This window comes from Podarcis vaucheri (genome assembly GCF_965113315.1).
Source record: "Podarcis vaucheri genome assembly, chromosome: 12".
NCBI classification, from domain to species: Eukaryota; Metazoa; Chordata; class Lepidosauria; order Squamata; family Lacertidae; genus Podarcis; species Podarcis vaucheri.
In genome coordinates, this window is record NC_138750.1 from 28,667,098 (window position 1) to 28,694,157 (window position 27,060).

The window sequence follows — 27,060 nt, forward strand, 5'->3', positions numbered from 1 at the left end:
CCCACACCTTTAAGTTCTGCTTCAATAATTGGGCAAAAAACACAACATTTTTAAACAACAACTTGGATGTGTTTAAAAGGTGAAAATGACTCACCTGATCACCTATGAAGATAAGGTGGTCCTAGAAGTATTGTCTTCTGGTAGAGGTATGGTTTGTATGGTCTGTGAGCTCGGTGTATCTGTATGGATACATCAGGACAGGCATCCCCAAACTCGGCCCTCCAGATGTTTTGGGACTACAACTCCCATCATCCCTAGCTAACAGGGCCAGTGGTCAGGGATGATGGGAGTTGTAGTCCCAAGACACCTGGAGGGCCGAGTTTGGGGATGCCTGCATCAGAAGGTCAAAATCTCTCACCTGAACATCTCTGCACATGGAATCCATGCAGATCCAAGAGCTGGGAAGCGTTCCCACAAATCATTCCACCTCTGCCCCATGCCTAAAACATAGTTGAGGGCTGGCATAGCGTACTGGCTTAAGCATGTGAGTTCGAAGACCCTGGTTCAGATCTTAGCTTTGGACATAAATAAACACAATGGGGCTTGCTGCAATTAACAAGGGCTTATCTACGCTTAACTTTTCCTCGGCACTATTGAGACATGGTCTGTCCTTTAAAGCTTTATGTCTGAGTGCCCTTTCTTTTGCTCCAGAGCTTTCCCCACAAAAAAAATGTTCTTTAAAGTGGGGAAAGTTTGGGGGGTTGGCCAGGAATGCTCAGCCATGGAGTTTTAAATCGCGGACCATGCCTGGAAAGAGTGGAGGAAAGTATGGATAAGCCTCAATATGAAGTGTTATGACATACACTCTGGCACTATGTAAATTATTATTCTATTGTTAATTATTTAATCCCTCCCCCCTTTCAGAGCAAGCTCTCTCAATGATCCTCGTGAATAAAAGATAAAATGATATTTCATGATAAAGACATGTACAAGAATTAAAACTTCAGCAGGTAATAAACCTTAAAGTGAAAAAGAAAGAAAACCCTGACAGTCTTTATTTTCCGACCACTTCTATAAACTGTCCGAGAAGTGAGGTTAGCAGGTTGTTTCACAGTAATCAAAGGCCGTATGTATCCCTAATATCACCTGGTTCCTATTCAGTTTCTTTTTGAATGCCTCTGAAAAAGCAGAACATTACGCTAAATAATACTTCGTGTCCATCTGCCTTGCCATTCTTTTGAGACCTATTTCAACACTACTAATCAAGTCTTGAATGTTATCCTTTATAGCTTATTGGTTTGCTAATTTTATAGCAATGGTGTCACATTGCATTGCGGAAAATTTGAACTCTTTATTGTTGTTAGAATTGCTCTTGTCTAAAATTGATGGTGCGCTGTTGTCTCCTTTTCCTCCCCTCACCCTCCTGCTCTGTCTTTTAGGAATTTCCTTTGAGCACCACGAGCACCGCTGGAATGCATTTGGAGATGCGATGACTCTTGCCTTTCTCTCCCATGTCTTCTCGTTTTGTCGTTGAATTGGTACAGAAGAAACTCTTTCGGAGACCATGACTGAAGAAAAGAATCTTGGTGTGTCTCAGAAAGTCTTGTCGCCTTCAAGAAGTACCAGTAGCTGCTCCTCTAAGCAGGGGAGTAGACAGGTAAATATAAAGTGTTTTTATCATCCCCAGTGTGGTGTAGTGGTTAAGAGCAGTAGACTCGTAATCTGGTGAACCGGGTTCGCGTCTCGGCTCCTCCACATGCAGCTGCTGGGTGACCTTAGACTAGTCTTTGAAGTCTCTCAGCCTCACTCCCCTCACAGAGTGTTTGTTGTGGGAGAGGAAGGGAAAGGGGATTGTTAGCCACTTTGAGACTCCTTAAGGGGAGTGAAAGGCAGGATATCAAGTCCCAACTCTTCTTTGTTTAACACCACATTGATTGAAAAATATAGATCAAGATCTGTGTAGAAATATAGATCAAGGTTGGAAAACTGTGGCCCTCCAGCTGTTGTTGGTATGGCCAATGGTGAGGGATGATGGGAGTTGTAGTCCAACAACCTCTGGAGGTACCACTGTTTCCCCACTCCTGTTGCAGATGATTCACTTCCTGATTGCTTGCCCTTTTTCACTGTTTCTGGAACTTAGGATTAATTCACATGACCAAGCTGGTGTTCTGAGTATGTGGGTTGAGTAGATCTGTAGTGAGTTGGTTCTGCCTTGGTTTCAAACAACAGGCCAAGTTCACAACCTGGCTTTCAGTAATGTTTTAATTGGCACTGCTAGTTCCTGCCCCCCCCCCCGTGGATTTCAATAGTAATACTTCATTTTCAATTGTACCAGAAAGTTCATTTGTATAAAAGAGAACATGATGCCACATTCTTAGGCTGTGTGTGGTTGAGTGGAGACGTATAAAAAAATTGGCCATGTATGCATGGTATAGATAATTGCAGACCAGATAAGGAAAGTTGATTATGCAAGGACATAAGAGCGTGCTGGATCAGGCCAGTGGCACATCTAGTCCAGCATCCTGTTTTCTCTGAGACCAACCCGTTTCCTGTGGGAAACCTGCAAACAGGACCTGAGTTAGTGCAAAAAGCAATCTTCTCTCCTGCAGGTTCCAGATAATATGGTTTCATATTATCATGGCCCTTGCAAATTCCTTTAGAAAACCAAGAGCATGTTGATACTGGCTTTTGTTGTAAAGATCCGCTAAAATCCATGGCACTTTTTACCACACATCCACACTTGAGTGGACATTCAGGACTTGGTCACACACTTGCAATCCTAAGAACTGGGACCTTTTTTAACAATCAAAAGAGGCAGAAGAGGAGAGGTATGATGGATTAACCAAAGATCTGTATCATCCCGCGTTTTGTTTCTAAATGCTAGCCATCCAAATGCTTCTGGGAAGCTTATAAGTTCACTCTTGTTTGCCCCCAGCATCTGTTACTTAAAAGAGAGAGAGATAGGGAGATTCTGGGCACAAAGATCTCATATTAAAGTGAAAGCTGAGATTCTCAAATACATTTCTGGATGTTTATAAAGTAAAAATACACACACATATAATTTTGAATCAAAATCAGTGCAAGAACCCACCCACCCCACCTTATTTATGAATATTTAGAGATTTAGCAAGAGTTGCACTTTTCCTCTTCTGTTCCATTTAGCGTAGTTGCCCCCCCCCCCTCAAGCACATACAAATACTGGTTTTAGCCGGACTTTCTGCTTTCTTATTAACCGGCCAAGTTGTCTGGGAACATTTCCCACTTTTTCACACTGTCTGTGCCGCTGATCAGATTAAGTAAATCAGATTATGTGGAAGAAGACTGTATAAACAGCTTCAAGGGATAACAGGAAGTGGGCAGACATTTTGTTTATGTTTCGAGGCATCCCTTTCCAGTGGTTGAGCGCAAGCATATATCTTTGCTGTTTGGGTTGCCAGGGCAACCAGGATGTGGGATCTATCCTTGGCTGAAGCCCAATCTGTCTGCGGTTGGATTTGGTCACTTTATTAACCACCTTCCTATGTTGTCTGGATGAAGGGGGGCACCACGTGATTATTGGGGAGTTGGGGTGCACTCCTGGTCCCCATGCTGCCTGTCTCTGCTGGAGACATCCATATTTTAGTGTGGTTGTCTGTAATGAAGAAGCCCATGCACAAGTAGCCATTGAGGCTGGCCAATTGAGATAAATGGGGCACTGCCTTACCAACCTCAACCAGTCTACACCTGCCTGCCTTCTTACTTACAGTATTTTTTTGCTCTATAAGACTCACTTTTTCCCTCCTAAAAAGTAAGGGGAAATGTGTGTGCGTCTTATGGAGCGAATGCAGGCTGCGCAGCTATCCCAGAAGCCAGAACAGCAAGAGGGATTGCTGCTTTCACTGCGCAGCGATCCCTCTTGCTGTTCTGGCTTCTGAGATTCAGAATATTTTTTTTCTTGTTTTCCTCCTCCAAAAACTAGGTGCGTCTTATGGTCTGGTGCGTCTTATAGAGCGAAAAATACGGTACATCCTGTCACAGGATGTCTCTTCCTGTTGTTGGCTTTGGCTCCCCCTACTGTTGGTCTTCCTGCCTTCTGCCCTATCAGTCCCAATTGAGGACCAACTACCACTGCGATCATCTGCTTCTGCATAGGTGTTATGTACTGAGTTGAATAGGATCCAAAATGCAGCAGTCTGATTGGTCCTAGAACAATAGGATTCAGAATGCAGCAGTCTGATTGGTCCTAGAACAATGCAGCAGTATGATTGGTCCGCAGGAGCCACCCAATCCAGCTCCAGATGGAAGTGAATCCACAACCTGATTGGCCTGCAGGAGAATCTCGGAATTAGCCAGTCACATCCAGCCCATTGTAAATAATGTATATAAAGCAGATATTTTGGGGGATATTTTGGGAAATGGGGAATCAGATGTCTCCCCACTACTATGAGAGTAGCCAGTGTGAGATCAAGTAGGAGCCCGAAGTCACAAAACAGGAAAATACAGGCTTGTTGTTGTTTAGTCGTCTTAGTCGTGTTCGACTCTCCGTGACCCCATCTCCCCTTGGAGAAACTCGCTTTCTTCTCAAAGCTTCTCCTTTTTTATATCCATGGAGTTTTCTTGGAAAAATACTGGGTGGTTTGCCAGTTCCTTCTCCAGGTGAATCATATTTAGTCTAAACTCTTGGCTATGATCTGTCCGTCTTGGGTGGCCCTGCACGGCATAGCTCATAGCTTTTGGGAATTATTCAAGCCCCTTCGCCACAACAAGGCAGTTATCCATGATACAGGCTACATCCCTGTAAATGGCTGGAGCTGGGGAAAGCTAACTCCCCAGCAAGGATCCTTGGGCAGTGGGGTTCATGTTGTGTGTTGGGCTTCCCTACAATCATTTGTTTAGGTGCAACTGTTTCCCCCCTCTTCATCACATGCCTCCATGTATGTCTTCCTATATTGGGGCTTTGATAGCTGCCCAATATCCTAAGTTCTGAAATTGATTCAAAGCTTTGGGCACGGCCCACTTTGCTTCTGATTGCTTCAGAGACAAGCTACTTCACTTCAGCAGAAGTCCAAATGCCTCCAAAATGACCCTCTTCAGTACAATATTTGGCTTTATCCAAAACAGATGTACCCCCCCTACTATAGAAGGTGGATTACAGAGTTTGTTTCTTGTCACTCAGAAACAAGCAAGTAACCAATAATTTTATTTGTATGCCGCCTTTCCAAAGTTAAAACCACGCTCAAGGCGGCTTACAGCGTATTACAAAATACGTAATTAGACGTAAACAATAAATGCAAACATCAAAAAGTGCAAAACCAAATTGAATCATTTCCACATAAGTCATAAGATCTAAAATAAAGAGACAAAAAATTTATATCAATAATGGCAACAATAGCCCAATGGTCTGTTAAGGAGCCTCAGCTTTTGTAGTTGGAGTCAGTCCCTCCCTGGTCAGGTAGGAAAAGGCCTGCAAGGCAGGGAGCAGGTCTTCCAGGACTCACAGCCAAGATGGTCTCTGGCCTCTTCAGCAGCCTCATCTTTTGTAACTGGAGTATCTCTCGATCTGCTTTAGATTTTCTATAGAACTTGAACACTGTCTGGACTGTAAATATGAAACCCAGGGGATTTGCATCTGGTTACGCTGGGATTTATTTCAGCTTAACTTGCAGACATCTTTAGCTTTATTTTGTTATATGTTTTGTCTGGGGAGAATTCTTACCTTGCAACATGCAAGAATTGTGGCTGTCTGCTGATGTTTTTATATTCCAGAAATGTGCTAGATGTGAATTGGAGGAATTACTGTTGGCAGGATACTGGAAGGGAGCAAGACCCTGTTCAAATTATTACTCTTTGGGTCTCCATTTATTACCTCCCCCCCCCCCTTCCACCTTGGCTACTCATAAAACCAACTTTGGCTTCTGCCCCCATCATGGTGACTAAACTCTTTGTATCACTTGGAAGACTCTGAGGGTGGATTCCATTTTTTTAGTGTAGTTCACTGTAACAGTAGCTACTAATGCAAGGCAATATTTGCTACCGCCCCTGTATTCTGAATTTAAGAGTCAGTGACTTTGCTAAGCTGCAGAATGAAAAGTAGCAAATCAGTCCTGTGCTCTTTTCTTCAAAACTAAATCCCAGTGAGTTCAATGGGGTTACTTCCAAGTAAGTGTTCTTACAGGCATAGATGCTTAAGAATGTATACTAATGACAAAAAAGAACAATATTGAGAATATTTGGGTCATGTGTGGTACCAGAGAGAAAGCGTAGCAATGGCTAAAAAATTTAAATTTAAAATCATTTGTTCCAATTTTATGAACCGTAACAAATGTTGGTGCTGCTGATGTAAAACCCTGTCTTCCCCCGCAAAGATGCTTTCTATTTTTGGCACTTGCAAATATTCACTACAACAGACTGCGTTTTATTTTAGACAGAAGTCTGGCGCTGTCATCTGGTACGTTCGAGGAGCTATAAGAACAAATTTCAGCCTGATAGTCTGGTTCATCGCTTCATTCTTTCAATATGGCTTCTACACAATATGCATACTGTGCATTGGAAAATGGGTGGCTTCTAGCTTTTTGCATTTAATAGCATTTTAGCATCCAGGGCTTTTAGAAATGGGCTATAATTGTTTTACTAGATTACTCCAGCAATCCATCTTGTCTAGCATTCTGTCTCTTTGGCTAAATGCCTACATAAGCTAACACATAGGACATGATGGAGATATGGGGAATGGGCTGGCTCCCAGTATCCTTCAGGACATGAACATTCCACCTTAATTATAATGACTAATGAGCATTGATAGATGTGTTATCCATTAATTTGTACAATCCTTTTAAAAGCCATCTGAGTTTCTGGCCATCACCTTTTTGGGCCATCAGCTCATCTCATGGCAGGAAATTATTTCAACAGTTCATAGTGTTTCCTTATAACAACAATACAATTTGGTCATTCTGGTCCAGCATTGGACTGACTGGGTGTTGCAGTTATAGCATTATCCACATGGTATCTGCTCTGTCTCCTAATACATCAGATATGTATGATGAAGGGAGCAGAAGGCTGGTGATGATCCTGGTGTTTCAAAGAAGAGGCTATGGTATTTGAAAGAAGAAAGGCTGGAGCAATGTTTACTTTCCTCCGGGCTTCAGCCCGACGTTTCCAGAGGTTGTATAATGTTGGGCTGTGATTAGATATGTTTCTGGAATGTGAACTGGCCACAAATTGCATATTGCAAGATGAGAATTTTCCTGGCAGAAATCTGACATGAACTGAAATCCTCATTGTGAAGTGCTAGTATCTATTTCATGAACCTTACTTGTTGTCCTAGAATCCCACATGCTGCTAAATGAATATTTTTAATGACAGGGTTTTGATTTTCTGATCAGTTCATCTGGGATGTGTGGCACCATTTCCACTATCTTGCATCCAGGAGCCAGGAATATTCCTACAGCCTTGCTGCCTAGTAGCAGCAATTAGATCCACTGCATTCAGTGTGAGATTAAATCGATTGTATGGGGCACTCAGCTAGTAGATGAACTCAAAATCTGAAGAGGCAATTTATAATGCATCATATTGGCTAATTTTAATGGAGAAATCCATCTAAACAGCGAAGCACTTCTATTCCCACAACAAACAATTTGGTGCAATTGTGCTCTTTTTAATGTATTCAGTTGTTGTACAGGTAATCACAGGTTTCGTACACTGGTCCTAGTCTAAATATTATATATTTATGTGGGAAAATGTTAGGAGACCTCTATTCCCTTCAGCGAGCTGGTTGCCAGAGTCCTCCCAGAAAAGGGATTGATTTTTAAGCTCCTCTGGGAATTGTAGCTCTTTGAGAGGAATAGAGGTCTCCCTGCAACTTACATCATCCTTAACAAATTTCTGTTCCCATGATGTTTTGTGGTGGGGGAGAATTGTTTAACACGATATGACACTGATTTAAATGCTTAGTGAGAAAGGGAATCACTGTATATGTGTGTGCAAAATCTTGCAATCCAGGGTAGAACTAGTTAAGGTCATGCATGTTAAGGTCATGCATTATTTAGTCAGTCTTTAACTGCGGAATTTTAGGTTTCAAGAGAATACTTTCATGCAGAACAACTCTATCTTTAACCGAAACGGAGCCTAGTTTTGTGACTTTCTTTCTTTCCTGTTTTTGTTAAAGGACAGATCTACTTTTATAATAGTCCTCTTCTGCTCTATATAACGCATGTTTTCAGATACCTAGATATCTTTTGCCTCTGTGATGACTGAGACTTCAGGCTCCAAATGACAGACGCCATACCTTTTGTCTGCTGAGAATTGGTAATCTGCCCCCTCAGTCCCATTTTAATTAGGTATTGTCAGTTTTAATGAAAAGGCTCATTGGCTGGAAATCTGATGAAATATGAACCTTCAAGCATCCGCAAAGACTCTTGAGTTGTAGTCTTTTTTCCCTTTTCCCCTTCTTCCACAGCAAAATAGTTGATGGGGAAGTCAAAACATCCTTCTCTGAACTATAGCCATTTAGTTCTGAAGGCCACGTCCCACACGTTCATTTTGTTTTCTGGCACAGGTATCTGACAGCCAAACCCTCATGTCCGTTGAAAATGCATGCATTTATATTGCTACTTTCGCCCCCGCGCAAAGCCATTCTTTGCCATTTTGCCAAGGAAAGCCCTGATTTTAAGCGTACATGCACCGTTCCCTACAGAAGATATGAGAATCTGTTTTGTGCTCTGCTACCTGCTCCAGACTATAAAAGCGCAAAAATGAGAAAACAGTCCCCCAAGAACATGTTTCGGATGCGAAGCCGTTCTCGCTGTTCTTTGTTTTTAATTTGCTGCTCACAGGCTGTTCTGCTGGTCCAGGCAACCTAGTGAGATTAGAGGGGTTTCTCAAAGGCATTATTAAAAGGTTAGACTTCAGACGGTGGAACACATGTTGCTCAAAATGTTGTGGTCTTCCTGGCTTTTAAAAGGTTTGTGTCCCTCATACATGGCAGCTTCTGGAATGGAAATGTTTCCTATTCCCCTTTAACCCATCCTAGGAAGCTCCTTTCCAGAACGCCTATCTGCCTCTCTCGTGGGGACTGGGCCTGCAGGCCTGAGACTCTTTGATGCTCATGAACTCCAAACAAAGCATTTGTGCCATTTCATTTCGCTTTATCAAATCCTTTGCAAGATTAAATTACAATTTTGAAGAAGGCAAGGACAGGTGGCCGAGGGGGATTTGCCTTTGACCTTGCAGTTTCCAAACCACTTTCAGTGATTGGTCCCTGTTTTCCATGATGAATATGTTCCCTCCTATCTTGTGAAATTAATGTTAGCATTCTTTTGTTACTCCTTCTTAATGTGTTTATATACTGTGGTTTGCAGTGTTAAAATACTACAGCAAATCAATGATATTTTAAAAATGGACCGTTTGCCCGGGTTGAGATGGTTTCAAATGACTAATTTTTAACTTGTAGGAGTTATTCCACTGACATTTTCGCAAACTTTGTTGCCAATTTGAAATGTGATCAGTTCAGTAACTCCTATTGCTCATTGCTTTCTCACTTGTTGGGTTTGATTTGGGCTCTGAATGTTGTCACATGCATTTTCCTGCTGTTTTGCAGCTCTAAAATGTGGAATAAGCAGTTAATTTTCTGCATGCATATTTCATTTGAGGCAACAGAGCATTTTAGGCTTTGTTGTTAAGATCTCTGTTTCATTATTCAGAAATGGGGGAAGGGAAATTGGTAATAAACGTTCAAAAATTTACAAGGATCTTCTGGGCACAAAATATCACATATGGTAGGAGCAGATGAGATTACAAGTGGTAGTTTAGTATGGAATATTCACACTACCATGAGAGCATACAATGATCATTGCTGTATTGATAAAAACATTAAAAATATTCCTGTGTATTGCTGTATTAATGTACTTCATGATACTGTGTCTGTGTTTGTACATTCATTATGGAAATGAGCCTGGGAGCTTTAGGGTTGCAGGCTCTCTTTCTATGGTGCAACTACGAGAGGCAGATCAGAAGCTTTTGTTTCTTCTTTTTTGACAAACCACAGTTTACCATTATGAACTTGGAGAATGTCAGGATTTGGACAAACCATGGTTAGTCTTAATCATGGTCCATTGAAACAATTCCCAAACATAAAGAAGTCAAACCATGGTTTATGAAGCCTGTTCGTTTTAATAGACCACAACTAGATTAGACACAGGGGTTTTTCTGCAGTTCTAGTGGTTCTTGCTGTTCTCTCCAGATTTTTTAGCAAACTGCCACATGACATCATTATTCATCTAGTGTTCTGGAACAAAGACCTCTTTTTTCTTCTGATTCTTAATAGTTTCCATTTGTGTACAAGTATTGCCCCAGTTTTTGTGTGGAGGTAAGGTTGGTGAGCATGGTTTGTGAAACATCTGTTTCACTCCACTTCGTTATGACTGTGCAAGCTGTCAGTTTGCGAGCTCAGTTCAGAGGAGAGAGATTGCAGACTGAGATGGTGATAATGATTCAGAGTTTTGCCCATGACAGCAAAAATTAGCTGCGGACAATATTCCTCACAATAACTAGGTTCACCAGACACAGTAGTTCCTCTTCTTATCTGCTATACTATTAGAATTCCAGACCACAGTGAATTAAATACAAAAAAGAGCCACAAAAGTGATATTCCTTGGACATGTTCATAATACTGACATTTACCAGAGGAATATGAGAGTACGTAAGGGGTGTGACTGGAGCCACAGAACTTTTTTCAATTCAGGTACAACCTACTATTGTAGAAAGAAAATCTTTACTCTTCCCTTTCTAATAACAACAACATATGGTCAAAGGTGCAGACCATCAGCTACAAATTCACTCTTAAAAACATTGGACCAAACAGCAACTAGACCAGGCATAGGCAAACTCGGCCCTCTAGATGTTTTGGGACTAGAACTCCCATGATCCCTAGCTAACAGGATCAGTGGGCAGGGGTGATGGGAATTGTAGTCCCAAAACATCTGGAGGGCTGAGTTTGCCTGTTCCTGAACTAGACCACCACAAAGAATAAGTGCAGAAAGGCCCATAAGTTCTCACATTTCACTGAACTGTTCAGAAGTGAAAACAGAAGCAAAAACTTCCAGACTTTCCCTCCTGGTTGTGCTTGAGGCGTAAAAGGATGCCCTAATCCAAGGCTTACTTAGACTTGCTCCCATAACCGTTCAATATAGTTTATTGTTTCATCTGAATGCAGCTGTTGCATATTAAAAAGTGTTTAATTTACTTGGCATGCTGGTAGATGGGAATTGTAGTTCAGAACACCAGGATGCCAAAGACTCCTCCAGACAAATGGATTTATAGGCGCCTTTTTGTATTCTGTCCATAATGGCAGTTCAACTCACAGCTCACTTAGCCTGAATTAGCTGCACTCAATCTGGAAACCCAGTGGGGTGGCCATCTTAAACCCAAGTCACCCCAGTCTGCTTGGGTTGGGATTTTTTTCTCCAAAATTTGTTTTATTAGTTTTCCAAATTTATAACAAACAAATAGAAAGAAAACATCAAAAACAAACAAACAAACATTTATCCTAACTGTAATAATTGCACTTTTGTTAACATTGTTGGGTGACTTCCTCCAGTCCCCCTGGCTGAGTTTCCATATAAATCATTGTAGCAGTTTTCCAAAACTATTTTCACATAGAATTTACTTGGTTGGGATTTTGGCCTGCTGTTAGCATGTTAAAATTGCTGCTTTTGTCACACCTCTCATTTGACGAAGGAGAAAAAAGACACTGTTATATATTCTGGGCCTTGTTTCTGAACAGGACAGCTGGGAAATTGTAGAAGGACTGCGGGGAGCCATGAATTACACACAGGAACCACCGAAACAGGAAGGCTACCTGCTGAAAAAGAGGAAATGGCCTCTGAAAGGTTGGCACAAGGTGAGGACATCTGTCATTGTTGTTTGTTCCCATTAACATTTAAGTCACTTAGTCTGGTGCCCTTGTTGAAAGGCTGGGTGAAGGAGTATTACAGCTCCTCAAGGAACAGTCTTACGCTTCCTGACTAAAAGAGTTTTCTCTGCATTACAGAGATGCTTCTTTCTGGATAAAGGGATTTTGAAGTATGCAAAGAGCCCAGCTGACGTAAGTACCTCAAAGACACATTGTGCAAATGTTGCGTGAATTAATTTGATGTCTGCTTAGGTTTTTGTGAAAGAAATCAGTGATTGTTTGAAAGGAGATCAGTAGGCAGAAAGAGGTAATCCTGAAAGTCGGGGGTTTTTTGTGTGTGTTTTTTGCTGTCCTCTCCCTGAATTGAAATAGTTATTTTTCAACGACTCTTGACAGATAGCGCGAGGGAAGCTGCATGGGTGTATAGACGTTGGGCTTTCGGTGATGTCTGTGAAGAAGTCAACAAAATGTATAGATTTGGATACAGAAGAACACATTTATCATTTAAAGGTAATCCTGTTGTTAAGTAATATCAGAGTGTCGTTCTGGTGCTGGAAAAGATTGCATTCAACCTAGAGATCTCCATCTGTTTCCCCAGAATCCTGTTGAATTTGCTATATTTTGCCCTATTTTGCCCAGTTCGCTTAAAATGCAATCTTACTCTCAACTTGCTGCAAGGTCATATCTTACTCTAAGCTTGAACCGAAGTGTGAACGATCATGATTTTGCATGTTAATTTCAAAGGATGTTATATATCAAAGGATATGGGCATAGTGTAGTATGCTGCAGCACGGTGCATCATAAAATCAGAGTTATAGAAGATCTGCTTTTAATCTTCAGAGGGGTGATTGGACTGAGTGAACTAGAACCTCTTTTGCCTGTCAGTAATATGTGTGTAGCTAAGGGAAATCACGCTTCTGCAATTGCCACTGCTGTTTTCCCATGGTGTTCAGTACTCTGCTTTCAAAGATACATATACAGTTTAACTTTATGTTATCAATTTTAGCTGTAGGGTATGTCTTAAAAGCCTTTTGATCAGAGCAACCCTGGGGGATAGAACCTGAAGCTGGAATTTGTATTTAGCGTTGACTCCAGATGAACCCACAGAAAAGGAATAATGATTTGAAGTGGAGCCGCAACTGAGTCACAAGCCATAGAAAACAAAATTGGCTGATGGGGGGTGCATATAAGAAACTCTGCCTTAAGACAGACATTGATTTGTTTTTGTTTTATGCGTGACTAGAGTGTGATGTATTTAATATGTTTTAAATTATTATAAACTTACATAATTAAGTTGGACTTGGGATCCAAATTGCTGCCCTGGAACTTCAGACTCGAACTTCGGTTCAAAGAATTTGTGTTGATCAGCACAGAATACAACTTGCATATGCGGCAAACAAAAAGAAATGCAATAGGAGCTGAGTATTATGGTGTAGAATCCATTGCTACTTTAACTTTTGTTCGCTGGTCTGATTGGTTATTTGGAACAGGACAGGCTACCCATGGTCTCTATGTCACCCCTTGCTTTCTACACTTAGCCTATAGCTTTCCCTTTGTTCTGTAGATGCCTGGGCCAGGCCCTATTTGCTACCATAGAGCACTGTGTTCGCTGTTTTTCGTCCACCCTGCAGCTCAGCATCCCCTTCATCACTAGGCTGAGAAGTAGAAACAAGTTACCAGGACCTCACTAGGACAATTCCCATCCATCTGCTGCAGCAAAACCTCCTCTGTCATTCAGTTCAAATGAGCAGTGTAGGAAGACTGGTGTTGCACTCATGTCCTGTTTCTGGCTACTGTGAGAACAGAATACTAGACTAGTTGGGCCTTGATAGGTGTGGCCCAGCAGGTTGCTTCCTATGTAGGTTTTCCAGGTGGCAAAGCAGTCCTGGACTGCAGAATTATTCATTTAGTAAAGACTTTGAACCAATTGAGGGGAGATAAATGAGATCTTTCATCCCACTTACGCTGGGTAGTAGTAATGTGGAAAAATATAACTCTTGTTTTTATAACCTCCGCTTTCCTCTAGGCAAAATCTCAGGAAGTCTTTGATGAATGGGTAGCAAAGCTACGCCATCATAGAATGTATCGTCAAAATGAAATTTCCATGTTTCCGCATGACATCAACAACCATTTCTTTCCAGCATCAGCTTCTGTTACAGACTCCGTAACTGGCTTTCTGGAATCCACGGCAAGCAGAAAGGTAGAAACCACAGGAATGGCAGATGATGGGCTTCCCTTGGGGCTTAATTTGGTCTGACCTCTGTGTGCAGAATAAAACAAGGAACAGAGCTGACATTTGAGGAATAAATGCAATATGTTCCTTTCAAAAAACCACTGTAGTGCTCATTCTTTTTCCAGTACCAGTGGAGGTAAAAAATGAATGTCAAGAAAAGTTGAGAGCTTTGTGACGATTCGGGAATTTGGGGGCTTCAAAATAAAACATAAAGAAATCGAAAAAAAGCTTCATCCAAGTCAATTGATACTAAGCAGCATAGTTTAAGTTTACATTAACTGAAGAAAGGGCCACTTTTCATGCTCTCTTTATGTGCTGTGTGACCTGATGAGTATTTATATGGATAAGCAACTTGGTGCCTTTCAGACATTGTCAGACTACAACTCCCATCATCCCTGCCCATTGTCCTGGCTAATTGAAACTAATGAGAGTTGGAGTGCAGAACACCTGGAACACACCAATTTGGCTAGCCTTGTTCTGTGGCATTTGGGAGGATACAAAGTGCAGTGTAGCCCGTCTCATTCTTGTTGTTCACTTTCCTCACTTCCTTTTGTTCTGGCAACAACCTGGTCATTTAGGTAGAGAAACTGTCCAGTTTCCTTCCTGACAGACCATGGATTTTCTTTGCCCAAATGTCTGTAATGGCCTGATGGCCATTGATAGAAAATGTCAATGGTGAAGCAGTTGGGAAGTATTTGCATTTTTGGGTTGTGGAAATGACAGCATTAATGGGTCTTTACTAGTATGTAAGAATTTAGCTTGAAATTTAGTGATTTTAGTGGGGCAAGGCCTCTGAGTGTACTTTATCTTTCAGCCAACCTGCAGACTAGGAATGGTGCAGGTTGAGTTTTACTTCAGGAATGGAGACCCTGTGGCTGCCCAGATGTTGGACTCCAACTCCCATCAGCCCCTGCCTCAGGTTTCCCATCCCTGCTTTAATGTTTGGGGAAATTGCTTTTGCAAAGCCTTTCCCACCTGAAGTGAAACGTCTGTACTTGCTTTTAAGTGTCATTCACCATAACAAACCATGCAATGTATTTCTCCCCTTCCTGGAATATTTTTTATTGATGATGTAATCCTGTTTCCACGCAACAGCGAGGCAGCATGACTCAGCAGAATTCATTGCAGACTGCAAGTAGTTTGTCATTCTCCTGCTCAAACAATGACTCAAGGATCCCACCTTGGCTTCAGTCTTCAGAGGATATGGAAAGATGTTCAAAAGGTAACTTTTCTCTGGTAGAAATTCGGACTTCTATGTTACTTAACGTTTACAGGACTTTCTTCATGGTTCTCTGTCCTGATGCAACATCCGCCTTAAAGTCTCAGAAAGCAATTTTTAAAGCAAGCTTTTATAATAGATCATGTGACTCTGACGTTAGGGTTACTTCTCCTCCTCTCTGTGTCAAGAGCCTGTCATCTGCCTTGTCAATTGCTTCAGCCTCTAAAAAGGACAGGACTCCAAATAACAGGTGACTGAAGTTCAAACGGAGAGTTTGAAATAACTTGTTCCTAGGTGGGACATAGATGGGGGGTGGAAAGATGTGTAAAGCGCGTGTGTGTGTGTGTGTGTGTGTGTGTGCACCCCCTGGGAATGAATATGGCGGTGGGGGGGTTGGTTCCTTTACAGCCTTTCTGGGCTGGAGTTCTTTGGGCTAAAGGTGATATTGTCAGAGGTGTTACAAAACATAAGTTAGGCAGCATAGCTAATGATCAGGGTTGGTGAGAACTGCAGGCAGGGCGAGAGGTTCCCCGACCCGGGTGTCAATCATTGTCCTAGCACTATGCTCCTGCTCACCCCAGCTGCAGGACTCCTCACTGTGAAACTTCTTTTTTAAAAAACAAACAAGCCCTGTTTGCTGCTAGTGTCCTTTTTAGGCTAGGAAGGAATGAGGAACGTGCGGGTGAGTACTCTCAGCATGGGGAGAAAGGCAGAGAGGACATGCAGGTGCATAGAAACTGAAACTTGATTTCAGAGCAGATTAGGAACATGGGCAGCAGCCTTCTAGTGAGTCAAGCCAGTGAGCTACAGCCCTTCCTTGGTTTGAGAAGAACAGATGGAAGACGATTAGAATGCCCTTGAAAAAAAGATTTGTTCCAAAACACATTGAGCCTAATAAATCCTTTTCCTATGTACTTCGGGGTATACTCCATTTTCCTTCCTGTGACTGGGATCTTCCTCGCTTCTGAGTACTGCCAGCATACTAGCATCTTCTGTTATTGTGTTTTGCTTTCCTACCCAAAACTCTCTCAGGAGCTCTCTTTGAGAAAGCAACTGGGTCAGGCATGTGAGCTACCTTTAAAATACCTTTTTCTCCTAGCCTCTGTTTTCTAATGGAGTGTGTATGGGTTTGTTTGTGGTTTTTTGGTGTGGATGGAGAGGGAGGGAGAAATTCAACCGTTCAAGAAAGACTAGCCCCCAGAGCCTAGTTTATGTGGAACATCTTCTCCAGGCTTGTTTACACGTCACTCAGTTTTACTGCTTCGGTTTTTGATAGGGCTGTTTCAAGTCACATTCTTGTAAGAGAGTGCTAACTTAGCTGCATATTAAGAATTAGACGATCTCATCCAGTCCCTCGAGGAAGCTAATAATTACAAGGAGAACAATGCTTTATGGTGCTATTAGTCTAAAGAAATGGAATAAAGGAGGGTCAGGACTTCCTCCGAAGGCGGTGGACTCTCCTTCCTTGAAGGTTTTAAAGTAGAGGTTGGATGGCCATCTGTCAGGGGGTTGGACTGGGGGGATCCCTTCCAACGCTATGACCGTATGCTCAAAGACGCTGCTTAAACTCTTTTCTCCCTGGAAACATTAATGCAACCAGTGAGGTGAGAGTGTGGTTGCTCACAAAGATAACAGCCAGGACTCCAGCCTGTCTTTACAGGTTTTATTGAGTGCAAAACTTATGTACAGTAAAAAGGTAAAGGTACCCCTGCCCGTACGGGCCAGTCGTGTCCGACTCTAGGGTTGTGCGCCCATCTCACTCAAGAGGCCGGGGGCCAGCGCTGTCCGCAGACACTTCCGGGTCACGTGGCCAGCGTGACAAAGCTGCACTGGTGAGCCAGCACCAGCGCAGCACATGGGAACGCCGTTTACCTTCCCGCTAGTAAGCGGTCCCTATTTATCTACTTGCACTTAGGGGGGTGCTTTCGAACTGCTAGGTTGGCAGGTGCTGGGACCGAGCAACGGGAGCGCACCCTGCCGCAGGGATTCGAACCGCCGACCTGACGATCGGCAAGTCCTAGGCGCTGAGGTTTTACCCACAGCGCCACCCGTGTCCCTCAGTGCAGAAGTACAGTGCAGAAGTCCCAAAACCATGTCTGCCTTAATCGCTAGCAGATTCCGGAAGTGCCTTCTTCCTGTTTGCCCTCCAGCATAAAAGCCCGGGAAAACCTCCTCTTTTCCTTACGTGAAATTCTCTAGCAAAAACTATGCGACGGAAGGCACATCCACTTCAGTCCCCTCCGCCTGACTGACCCTTTGCCTTGTCCTGCCCCCCTTTCTCTCATCGTCTGTGTCTCCTAAAGGCTCCCCCTCCCCAGACTCTGACAAAGTGCAGCTGCTCAACAGAGGAAGAGGCTGTCTGTACGTTCCCGTCTCTCCCCCCTCCCCTGAACGCAGACCCCTGACACAGCCCTTTTAAACATGGATCATATATCTCATAGGTGGTATGTTTTTGCGCCACTGCTTTGTGTGTGCTAAAATTCTACCCGCCTATTCGTAAGCTTCACTTTTCATAGCTGTTTCAACAAATCCTGGAAGAATAACCACAGAATCGGAATGTAACCGACAGCCAGACACATCCTTCATAATCTTCTGAATTACCTAGTAATCAGTTACCATTAGAGTTCTGCTGAAAGATACTTTGCGCATACACTAGATAAATGGAGGGGTGGGTAACCTCTTCCTCCCTCTCCCCTCCCCCTCTCTTTTACAAAGCACCGAAAATCGTTTCTTTCTTCCCAACAGACCTCTCCCACTGTCATAACTATCTGCTGGAAATGAGCCAACTTCTGCAAAGCATGGAAGTTCTCCACAGGACATACTCAGCGCCCGCCATAAATGCCATGCAGGTTAGTTGTGGAAATTGCTACCTCTGTTCGGTCATGCTGCTAGCTCGTGTCAGCTTTCTTCCTAGATTTGTGATAAATGCCGTTCTTCTCTTTCCCGTCTGCTGTTCTAAAGGGCATCCCCTTTGAAAGTCCTAAAAAGGAAAAAAGAACACACAGGAGGTGGCGTTCCCGAGGTCTTAGTAAAGATGCGAAAGGAATGTTGCAGGTAAGCAGCCTCTCTTCACCCATCCCTTTCCAGGCTTAGCCGAAAAATGTAGTGTGGATGATCTGGTGAAAACTCATTTTCTCCAGTATAATTGATGGTCTTAGTAATTGCTCTCGGTGACAGATGGTGATTCCGTTCTGCTGGTGTGATATAAGCAGAGGGTGCTGCATTCACTAATCTATTGAGCCTTTCGTTCGCTGAACTTTTGACAGCCTAATAAATAACATTTATACCCAAGATTGGCTCCATCCATCTGGAGAATGCACGTTTATTTGGGTCGCTGAGTTTACAGGGGGCTGCGGAAGGGTGAAAGGGGTAGTGCAGTCGTAAGAGTACACACTTTGCATGCATAATATCTCACGCCAATGCCAAACATTTCCCATTAAAGAATATCTGGAAGTGGTTTCTTAAGCCTTAGAAAGCTGTTGTCATTTTGGGGTAGGGGAACTAGGCTAGTATTGGTCTGTCGCAGATGAGGGTAGAGTTATGCATACTGTAGGGTTGTCATGCTGGTCAATTGATTGGTCAAATACGATTAATTGGCTGCAGTCCAACATGTTAGGAGCACCCTGTGTGACTAACAGCTTTCTGTTGCATCCCAGTGTCATTTGACAGCAATACAAACAGTGAGAGTCCCTTGCTGTGCAGCCCTGAAGGAATCAGGGCTGCGCATGTGAGTCCACTCCTCACTTTTTGGAGCAACTATTCCTTGACTTCCTGCCTTCTCCCTCACTTTTAAGCAGCATGGGCGAGCTTCTCCTTCCAGCCAGTGTGGTGTAGTGGTTAAGAGCGGTAGTCTCGTAATCTGGGGAACCGGGTTCGCGTCTCCGCTCCTCCACATGCAGCTGCTGGGTGACCTTGGGCCAGTCACACTTCTTTGAAGTCTCTCAGCCTCACTCACCTCACAGAGTGTTTGTTGTGGGGGAGGAAGGGAAAGGTGAATGTTAGCCGCTTTGAGACTCCTTCGGGTAGTGATAAAGCGGGATATCAAATCCAAACTCCTCTCCTTCTCACGTATTGTAACCACAGCCATATTTGAACAGGAACTCATACTTCAGGTCAGGAAGCATCAAGGAAACATACACAAACAGTCCTCATGGAAGAGACACTGGTCTAAGCTTACTGGCTAGCCAGAAATTGACCCTGTAGCATAGGGATGAAGAAACCTTTTCAGCCCAAGATCCTCATCACCCCATGGCAGTCTGTTTGGGGAAGAGGACATTCCAGTAGCAGGTGGGACCAGACCCACACACCATTGCACAACAATAGATCTGTTTTTATTATCTAAACTTCACTATCATTAGGTCTTTCGGGAATCCACTGCTTATATTTCAAATCCTGCCCACAACTTCATGTCTGGGTGCTACTTTGATAGATAGTCCCAATTCCTCCTTAGTCATGATGTCCTCTTAGTTTGGCAGTTAATTTCGCCGTATCAGCCTAGTCCATCAGTTTCATAAGCCATTATTCCTTTGAATTGTTTGCATTTCCTGTGGGGAGGAAGGGCTTCGAGTGTTCTTCTATTGTGCTCTATAAAGCTTCTGGGAGGTCCCCTAGTTCTTTGGGCAACTAGCAAATTCTTTTTATAGCATAAGTGTTTAAATGCTTGTCTATTATTTGGCCAGTCAATTGACCAAGTTTTATGTTTTTGTTTCATTTTTTTTATGTTCTTGACCGGTCAAATACCACCCCCCTAATATACTGACTAATGCGCTTTCTGCCATGTCCATACTCCAGCCTAGCAATCCCACCACCCCTTACCTTTTCCTTCCCCATACCTCCAATCCTCTGAATTCAGCAAGGCATTTAATGAGGAGCATGAGCACATCCTTTCAGGTGAGTGATTGACAACTTCCTCCGAAGCTTAGGTGGGGACTTTCTGAAAGAGAGCAGAAAGCTTGAATAAAGCTAGGAAAGGAGACAGTTGAACGGGGGGGGGGGGGATTGCATAGATTGACAGAGGAGGGGAGGACTGAATCCTGGACCAGAAAAGAGAGTTGAATGGTGTACTCTGTAATCACCTTTTAACCACGAGTTAATTGGCATTTGTGATGGGTATTGGCATGGCCTCAAATTAACCTCATGTCCCACCCCCATGCACAAGCAAATCCCACAGTACTAACATTTATTTAATGTTGTTTTTGCTAAGAATATAACATTTGGGCTTTCGTGGGGTTCTTTTGCAAAGAGTCTGTAAAGAACATAGAAAGGATCGCATTAGGCCCAAGCATATGGCTTGGCATTTCGTGTTTCAATTGTAAGCTGCTGTGGGCATCTGCTTGTGAAGTGGTGAATAAATTTTGTTAAATCAAGAAATAAGGAGAAGGGAAGGAAGAGATCAAGGGGTGGTAAATAAGTAGTGAGGTTAAGTAAAGGGGAAAGCGAGGCGTGGTGTAGCCGTCGTTCCCAGTGATACTGGGATTGTTCAGCCATGGTTTTGCTTGAAAATGTGGGTATTGAGGGAGGAGAAAGTGATGGTGTTCAAGGAATAAGGAAGTTCCCAGGCAAAGGAGGCAGAAGGAAATTGTTGGCAAATGACTCTGGGTAGAATAGAGTGAGCAAGTGAAGGAACTATAATTGTGAATAGGGAGCAGGAGAGTTTTCAGGGTGAGATCTAGGGAAGGAAACTGGAGCAGAGGGTTCAGGATAGAGGGGATAACTTAATGGGAAGAGAGTAGCTCAGCATCGATTTTCTGAGCAATCTGAAGTGAGAAGAGAAACAGCAGGAAGGAAAGCTTCAATGAGGAAGGTGCAGAGATGAAGAGCACCACTTGAAATGCTCAAGCGAAACTTCAAAACCCTTAACTAAGGGTTTGGGTAAGCTACATGGACAAATCTGTGGCGTAAAATGTGGGTGCAGTAGGGTACGGGGGGTTCTTCTGGTTTGCAAGTGGCAATGGTCTGCTTCAGATCAATGTCTTTCCCTTCCTTTCTGAATCTTGAATGTAAGTTGCTGGCAACCTGGAACCTTTTGTACTAATATCGCACCGCCGGTGTGTGTTCCTTATAGGTACCAACTGTTCTTTCTGCTCCATTGAGACTGCACGCTTCCAACCCCAATTTATCCACATTAGATTTTGGCGAAGAGAAAATTTACTCTAATGGTTCCGAAACCACATCGGAATTCTCTAAAATGCAAGAGGACTTGTGTCACATAGCACACAAAGGTAAATGGGATTTTGCTCAGTGACAATTTTTTTAAAAAACCCACAACAACATGGAAGTTAGAGGTGGGATTTGTGATAAATCCAGTAAAAAAGTGATGCGCAGTTAATGTTGTAAGAATTCAGTTGCTTTTAAAATGCCTCTTGCACAATGAAAGAGTTATCGAAGTATGGAATTGTGATTTGAGCTGTGGACCTTCTTTTGAACAGCTTGAACCAGACTAATTATTGTTTCTTTCAGCCTTATCTGAATTAATGCATAACTTTATGTATGCGCGCATATTAAGGAGGCATCTAGAAAAGAACGCTCAGGTCCATTTTGCAAATCCTCCCCATTCATCATAATTCTCTGAAGCTGGCCTTCATCCAACGCCCCTCATGAATATTTGTGGCAATCTAATCCATTTTTGAACTGTTTATGTAAGTCTAGGGAATCTTCTAACCTGAAGAGCAGTTGTGAAAGTCTTTATCTGAAAATGCAGCTGTATATTGCATCTGGTTTATGTGTACAGATGTTGAATGCAGCTTCCTGAATTTTATAGTTGGCATTTGTGATGTAAGGGGGTTGCTATGGTAGTAACCTATTTTTAGTGGATGCCGAAGAGAGGGGGGGAAATCATTTTAAGGCGCTATGAGGCCAGCTCAAGCTGGCACTAGTCAGCTCTTTTGCAAGATTAATAAATAAACCAGCAGCTCACATGTTATTAGTATGTCTGCTAAATCGTACCACCTGCATTCATTTTAACAGTGTTCTAGTTGTAAAGGGAAAGGGAACTTTGGAAATGACAGAGATAATTATTCAAGTCTTTTATAAAAAGGATTTTTTTTAAAAAAAACACATTTCATTAATCACAGAAAATATTCCGTGACCTCACACCTCACACCATCTTTTTTGTAGGTAAAACTCTGGCTTTTGAAGCTGCTTTAAATCCCCATGTTGCTATGTATTATTAAATCCATTATTTAGTTCAGGCTTTGCTCAGGGTTAGGTGGTGAAGCTGTGTTTGTGCAGAATCACAGAACTGTAGAGTTGGAAGGGAACCCCAAGGATGATCAAGTCCAACTCCCTGCAGTGCAGGAATATTTCCCCCCAACATGGGACTCAAAACCACCGCCTAGAGATCAAGAGTCTCTTGCTCTACCAATTGAGCTATCCCAGCATAGGGGAACATGGATGGCGCTATGGTCTAAACCACTGAGCCTCTTGGGCTTGCCAATCAGAAGGTTGGTGGTTCAAATCTTCGCAACAGAGTGAGCTCGCGTTGCTCTGTCCCAGCTCCTGCCAACCTAGAAGTTTGAAAGCACACCAGTGCAAGTAGATAAATAGGTACCGCTCTGGCGGGAAGGTAAACGGCGTTTCTGTGTGCTCTGGTTTCTGTCACGGTGTTCCGTTGCGCCAGAAGCGGTTTAATCATGTTGGCCACATGACCCAGAAAGCTGTCTGTGGACAAACGCCGGCTCCCTCGGCCTGAAAAGCGAGATGAGTGTCGCACCTCATAGTCGCCTTTGACTGGACTTAACCATCCAGGGGTCCTTTACCTTTACTTGCCATCAGCATAATGATGAAATACTTAATTATGCACCCAGAGAAGCCGTGCCTCAGAGGTATCTTGGTTCCTCCTGCTGCCATCCTTCCCTGTATCGTCATTAGTATACGTTTGTAGTCTGTCCCTCTTACAAAGGATTCAGGATAACACATTCATATAAGGACTGAAACTGTGACCTAGAGCCCTGTAGCTGTCATTACATGGTGACTTTGAACATTGACTTCAGCTGGGAAAAGTGCCCAATGACAAGGTTACAATTAAGCAATCGGTAGTAACATCGTGCAGGCCCACCATTAGCTGGTGTTACATATTTCCTGGTATCTTGCAGTGATAACATGTCAAGTTATTTTTTACTTAAGGCTGCAGATGTACATAACATGAAAATAACTAACCTAACCCTGAACTTTGCATTCCTTACTTCCTGTTCATTTGTATTCTGTTGTTTAGAAAATGAACACACCGAAGCTCAGTGCTCTTAAAATTCATTTTCACTGTTTTTTATACCAGAAGCAGCCTGGCGCAGCAGTTCGTGTTGGACCTAGGCTCCAATCCCCACTCGGCTGCAATATCTCAGCTTAACCCTTTCCCACAGAGGATAGAGTGGGATAACTCCAAATATAGTGCCAAATACAGATACAAAAGTTATTAGATCAGTAGGGAAGCCTTGCAAACAAGCCCACAAAAGTTACTAAGCTGCAGGACTTCTATTAGCCTGCTAAGAAGCCTCGTGCCCAGTGGTGTGTCGGGGGCAGCAGGCCTCTGTAAATCAGTTGCTGGGATTCACAAGGGGTGAAAGCACTGTTGCACCCAGGTCCCATAGGCTGGCATCTTGTGCTGAAGTAGATGGGCCTTTGGTCTGATCCAGCAGAGAGAGCTCTTCTCATGCTCTGAGGTTTTTAAATTGTGGGTTTCCCGCTGTTTTGAAAATTGTGTGAAGCAGCAAGAGAAATAAATAGTAGGTTGCATTTCCATACTGTCCGTAGAAGACGGAAAACCATCTCTTCTCTAGCCAGCATGGAAACTTGAGCTACCAATTGCAAAGGAGGGAGGGATTGCTCTGTCTCTTGTGTCAGCTCTTGCATTTCCCTATTGACCACCGAGGGAACAGGCTGGTGGGCTGGAGGGATTTGTTGCTTCTCTGCCAGCCTGCTCACTCACCTGCATGAAATTCATTAAAGCTGCCAAGTGAGTAATGAAATACAAGGCTTATCTGGTCATGAGCAAATAATCATAATCATTGCCCACAGTTGCATTACCTTGTGGATTTTGTGTGTGTGTGTGTTTATTTTATGAATCTGTATTTCCCCAACCCCTTTTACATTAAAATCTTGCAAAGCACTTCTGTAATCAGCAATAGAAATGTTTTCATTCTCGCTGTTTGCCATGCTGTGTTTGTCTCTCCAGCTGCTCCTCTGCACACATTTTGCCCTTGTGTCATTTCTATACCTTTGACTATTTTCTGTAGTGTACTTCACCTTAAAGTCGGCTTTCAGTACGATCTCGACGGAGAGAGAGAAGCTGCAGCAGATGTTTGAACATGATTCAGCCTCATCTCCATCTGCGCAAATAGCTGGACTGAAGAATGCCTTATCATCTGTAAGTGACCCACATTGATTGCTCTGATGTTCAGAGGCATGCCTCATAAATCACTTGCTTATCTCGTCTTGGTTTGATCTTTGCCTGTGTTTACAACTCACTGAAATAAGACCGATGGAATGCCATCGAATGCATGAGGAGCCTTTCGTGACCTGAACCTTTTGATGTGTGCATATTCATTTCTTTCGGTCATGAGTTGTCAATCATTGGAGTGCCAGGTTGCATATGAACAACGTTGTATGTCTAAGGGGTGTTCAAAGGAGACACGATGTTTGTCTGTGTGCTGAACATACAGATTTATGTTGCAAACCCCTAAACCAACCTTCCCCAACTTGGGGTCCTTGAGAGATTTTGGACTACAAATCATGCCAGCACAGCTAATAGTTGAGGATCATGGGAGTTGTCCAAAACAACTTGAGGGCACCTGGTTGGGAAAGACTCCTCTACGCATCATGTGGGCAGGTCTTGCATCTTAAGCAATGTTGTGTCCCAAGTTCTTTCCTTTTTCCTCATGGGAATGAACGATAGCCTTTCTGCTACATGGCGGAATGAGAAGTAGAGTAGTTGAAAGCAACAATATGGGCTACTTGAGACATGAATCTGATTATGTCCAGAGTGTGTTCCCAACGCACTTAACCGCGGCTCGGATTTTAGCCCTTTTTCCTTTGCTTTATATAGTTCATTGAGAGATACTGAGAACTATCTGCATAGCTCTGGTGTGTGTTCTGCTTCTTGGCTGAGTCTGCTATTTTTCTGGGCCGTGGGATCAGGTGACAGAACTCAAGGCAGCTTTATAATGCACAGGGAGATTTTTGGGGGGGCGGTAAAGTAGACTAAACCAAGTATGTCCATTGTTGGAATCCATCTGTCTTCGAGAGACAATGGAGTGCACCTCCAGGGGTGAAGTTAAACTGCTGGAGAATCACAGCGCCTGTTGTGGCTGCAGAGACCAGTTACTCATAACTGCTGCCTCCAGCATTGTTTTTGCTGTGTTAGCAGCACTGAAGTGAGCACAAGCCTGGGCAGAGTGTATGGAGGTCCTGGGCTGTCCAGATGGCAAGACCCACCCACCCCAGCTTTGCTTGTGGGCCAAAGGAAAGCAGAGCAATACATTTGGCATCCACTTGGCTATAGGAGTTGGAAGAAGGAGACGTACAAGGCGCCATCCAACCATCTTAGGGACTCCACTCCAGATTTGTGTAGGGTTTACTCCTTAACCCTTTGGTCTCCCCAAAATATCCCACAAGGCAATGGGTAGGGATTTTTCCTTGGGGTTTGCTCCCAAAGCCTTTCTCACCAATGAGTATAGCTGCAAAGCAAGTGGAGGTTTAGGTTCAGAGTTCTCCTTCTCCTCCCTGATATCAGGTGTATCAGTGATGGATTTTTCAGCGTTAGTTTCTTACTTGTTCGGCAATAGGGCCCATGACCAAGATGGGTAGTGGGCTCTTGCTCACTCTTCCACAGTCTTCATGCAGAGGCTGGATTATGGAGGAAACGCAAACTCTGGATTTTCTGCATTGAGCACTAGAGGCCCCCTATAACTCAAAGACTCTAGGCAAGCAATATGTGGGCATTGTATAAATATTAATAAACTTACTCAGTACCTATAAAGTAGTTTTTAGAAATTGTGGGGAATTAGTCAACAACAGATTAAACTGAGTATTTCTCAAAGTCCATGTAGGTGTAGTTCATTTTTAAAATATTAATATAATAATAATTTATTATTCATACCCTGCCATCTGGCTGGGTTTCCCCAGCCACTCTGGGCAGCTTCCAGCTGAATATTAAAAACAATACAACATCAGACATTAAAAACTTCCCTAAACAGTTGTCTTTTAAAAGTAAAATAGTTGTTTATTGCCTTGACATCTGCTGGGAGGGCGTTCCACAGGGCAGGCGCCACTACCGAGAAGGCCCTCTGCTTGGTTCCCTGTAACCTCACTTCTCACAGTGAGGGAACCGCCAGAAGGCCCTCAGCCCTGGACCTCAGTGTCTGGGCTGGATGATGGAGGTGGAGACGCTCCTTCAGGTATACAGGACCGAGGCCGTTTAGGGCTTTAAAAGGCTGTTTTACTTTTATTGTGAAGATTTTTTAGTATGTGCCCTGTCTGCAATGCTATGTGTTGGGTAGAAGGCATTTCACACTTTCTTTCTTTTTGTGATAACAAAATCAGGCGAGGTTTTTGCTAACTTGATGCTACTGCTGCTAAACAAGCTGAAGCTTAAAACCAGATTACTCTTCTTCCTTAGATGCTCAATGACATTCCAGCATTCACCTGCTCTCCTTGCTCTGTTCTCTTGGCAAACCTACGATGTTGGCTTACAGCTTAGGTCCTGCGTTGGAAACCAGCCTGAGACCTGGGGAATATGAGAAGATGACTTACTGTTTTATGTATTTTTATTACGTGCGTGGCTTTCTTCCC

The 27,060-nt window shown here is 43.2% G+C and overlaps 1 protein-coding gene across 5 annotated transcripts in view; it reads left to right on the plus strand.

The window, feature by feature from the left end:
- The first annotated feature begins 1,347 nt into the window (after positions 1 to 1,347).
- Positions 1,348 to 27,060, plus strand: part of OSBPL3 (oxysterol binding protein like 3) — a 59,609-nt gene continuing 33,896 nt past the window's right edge. For 2 of the 5 annotated variants that reach the window (XM_082193322.1, XM_082193325.1), the window contains exons 1-10: positions 1,349 to 1,597; positions 11,696 to 11,812; positions 11,963 to 12,016; positions 12,221 to 12,334; positions 13,851 to 14,024; positions 15,153 to 15,279; positions 18,022 to 18,125; positions 18,238 to 18,330; positions 21,341 to 21,497; positions 24,507 to 24,637. In XM_082193322.1, the coding sequence (XP_082049448.1) occupies positions 1,505 to 1,597; positions 11,696 to 11,812; positions 11,963 to 12,016; positions 12,221 to 12,334; positions 13,851 to 14,024; positions 15,153 to 15,279; positions 18,022 to 18,125; positions 18,238 to 18,330; positions 21,341 to 21,497; positions 24,507 to 24,637 (1,164 nt within the window). In that variant the 5' untranslated portion in view covers positions 1,349 to 1,504. Of the gene's footprint in view, positions 1,598 to 8,852; positions 8,876 to 11,695; positions 11,813 to 11,962; positions 12,017 to 12,220; positions 12,335 to 13,850; positions 14,025 to 15,152; positions 15,280 to 18,021; positions 18,126 to 18,237; positions 18,331 to 20,067; positions 20,167 to 21,340; positions 21,498 to 24,506; positions 24,638 to 27,060 lie in introns of those variants that run through there. The other 3 variants (XM_082193321.1, XM_082193323.1, XM_082193324.1) reach the window with 3 other exon arrangements.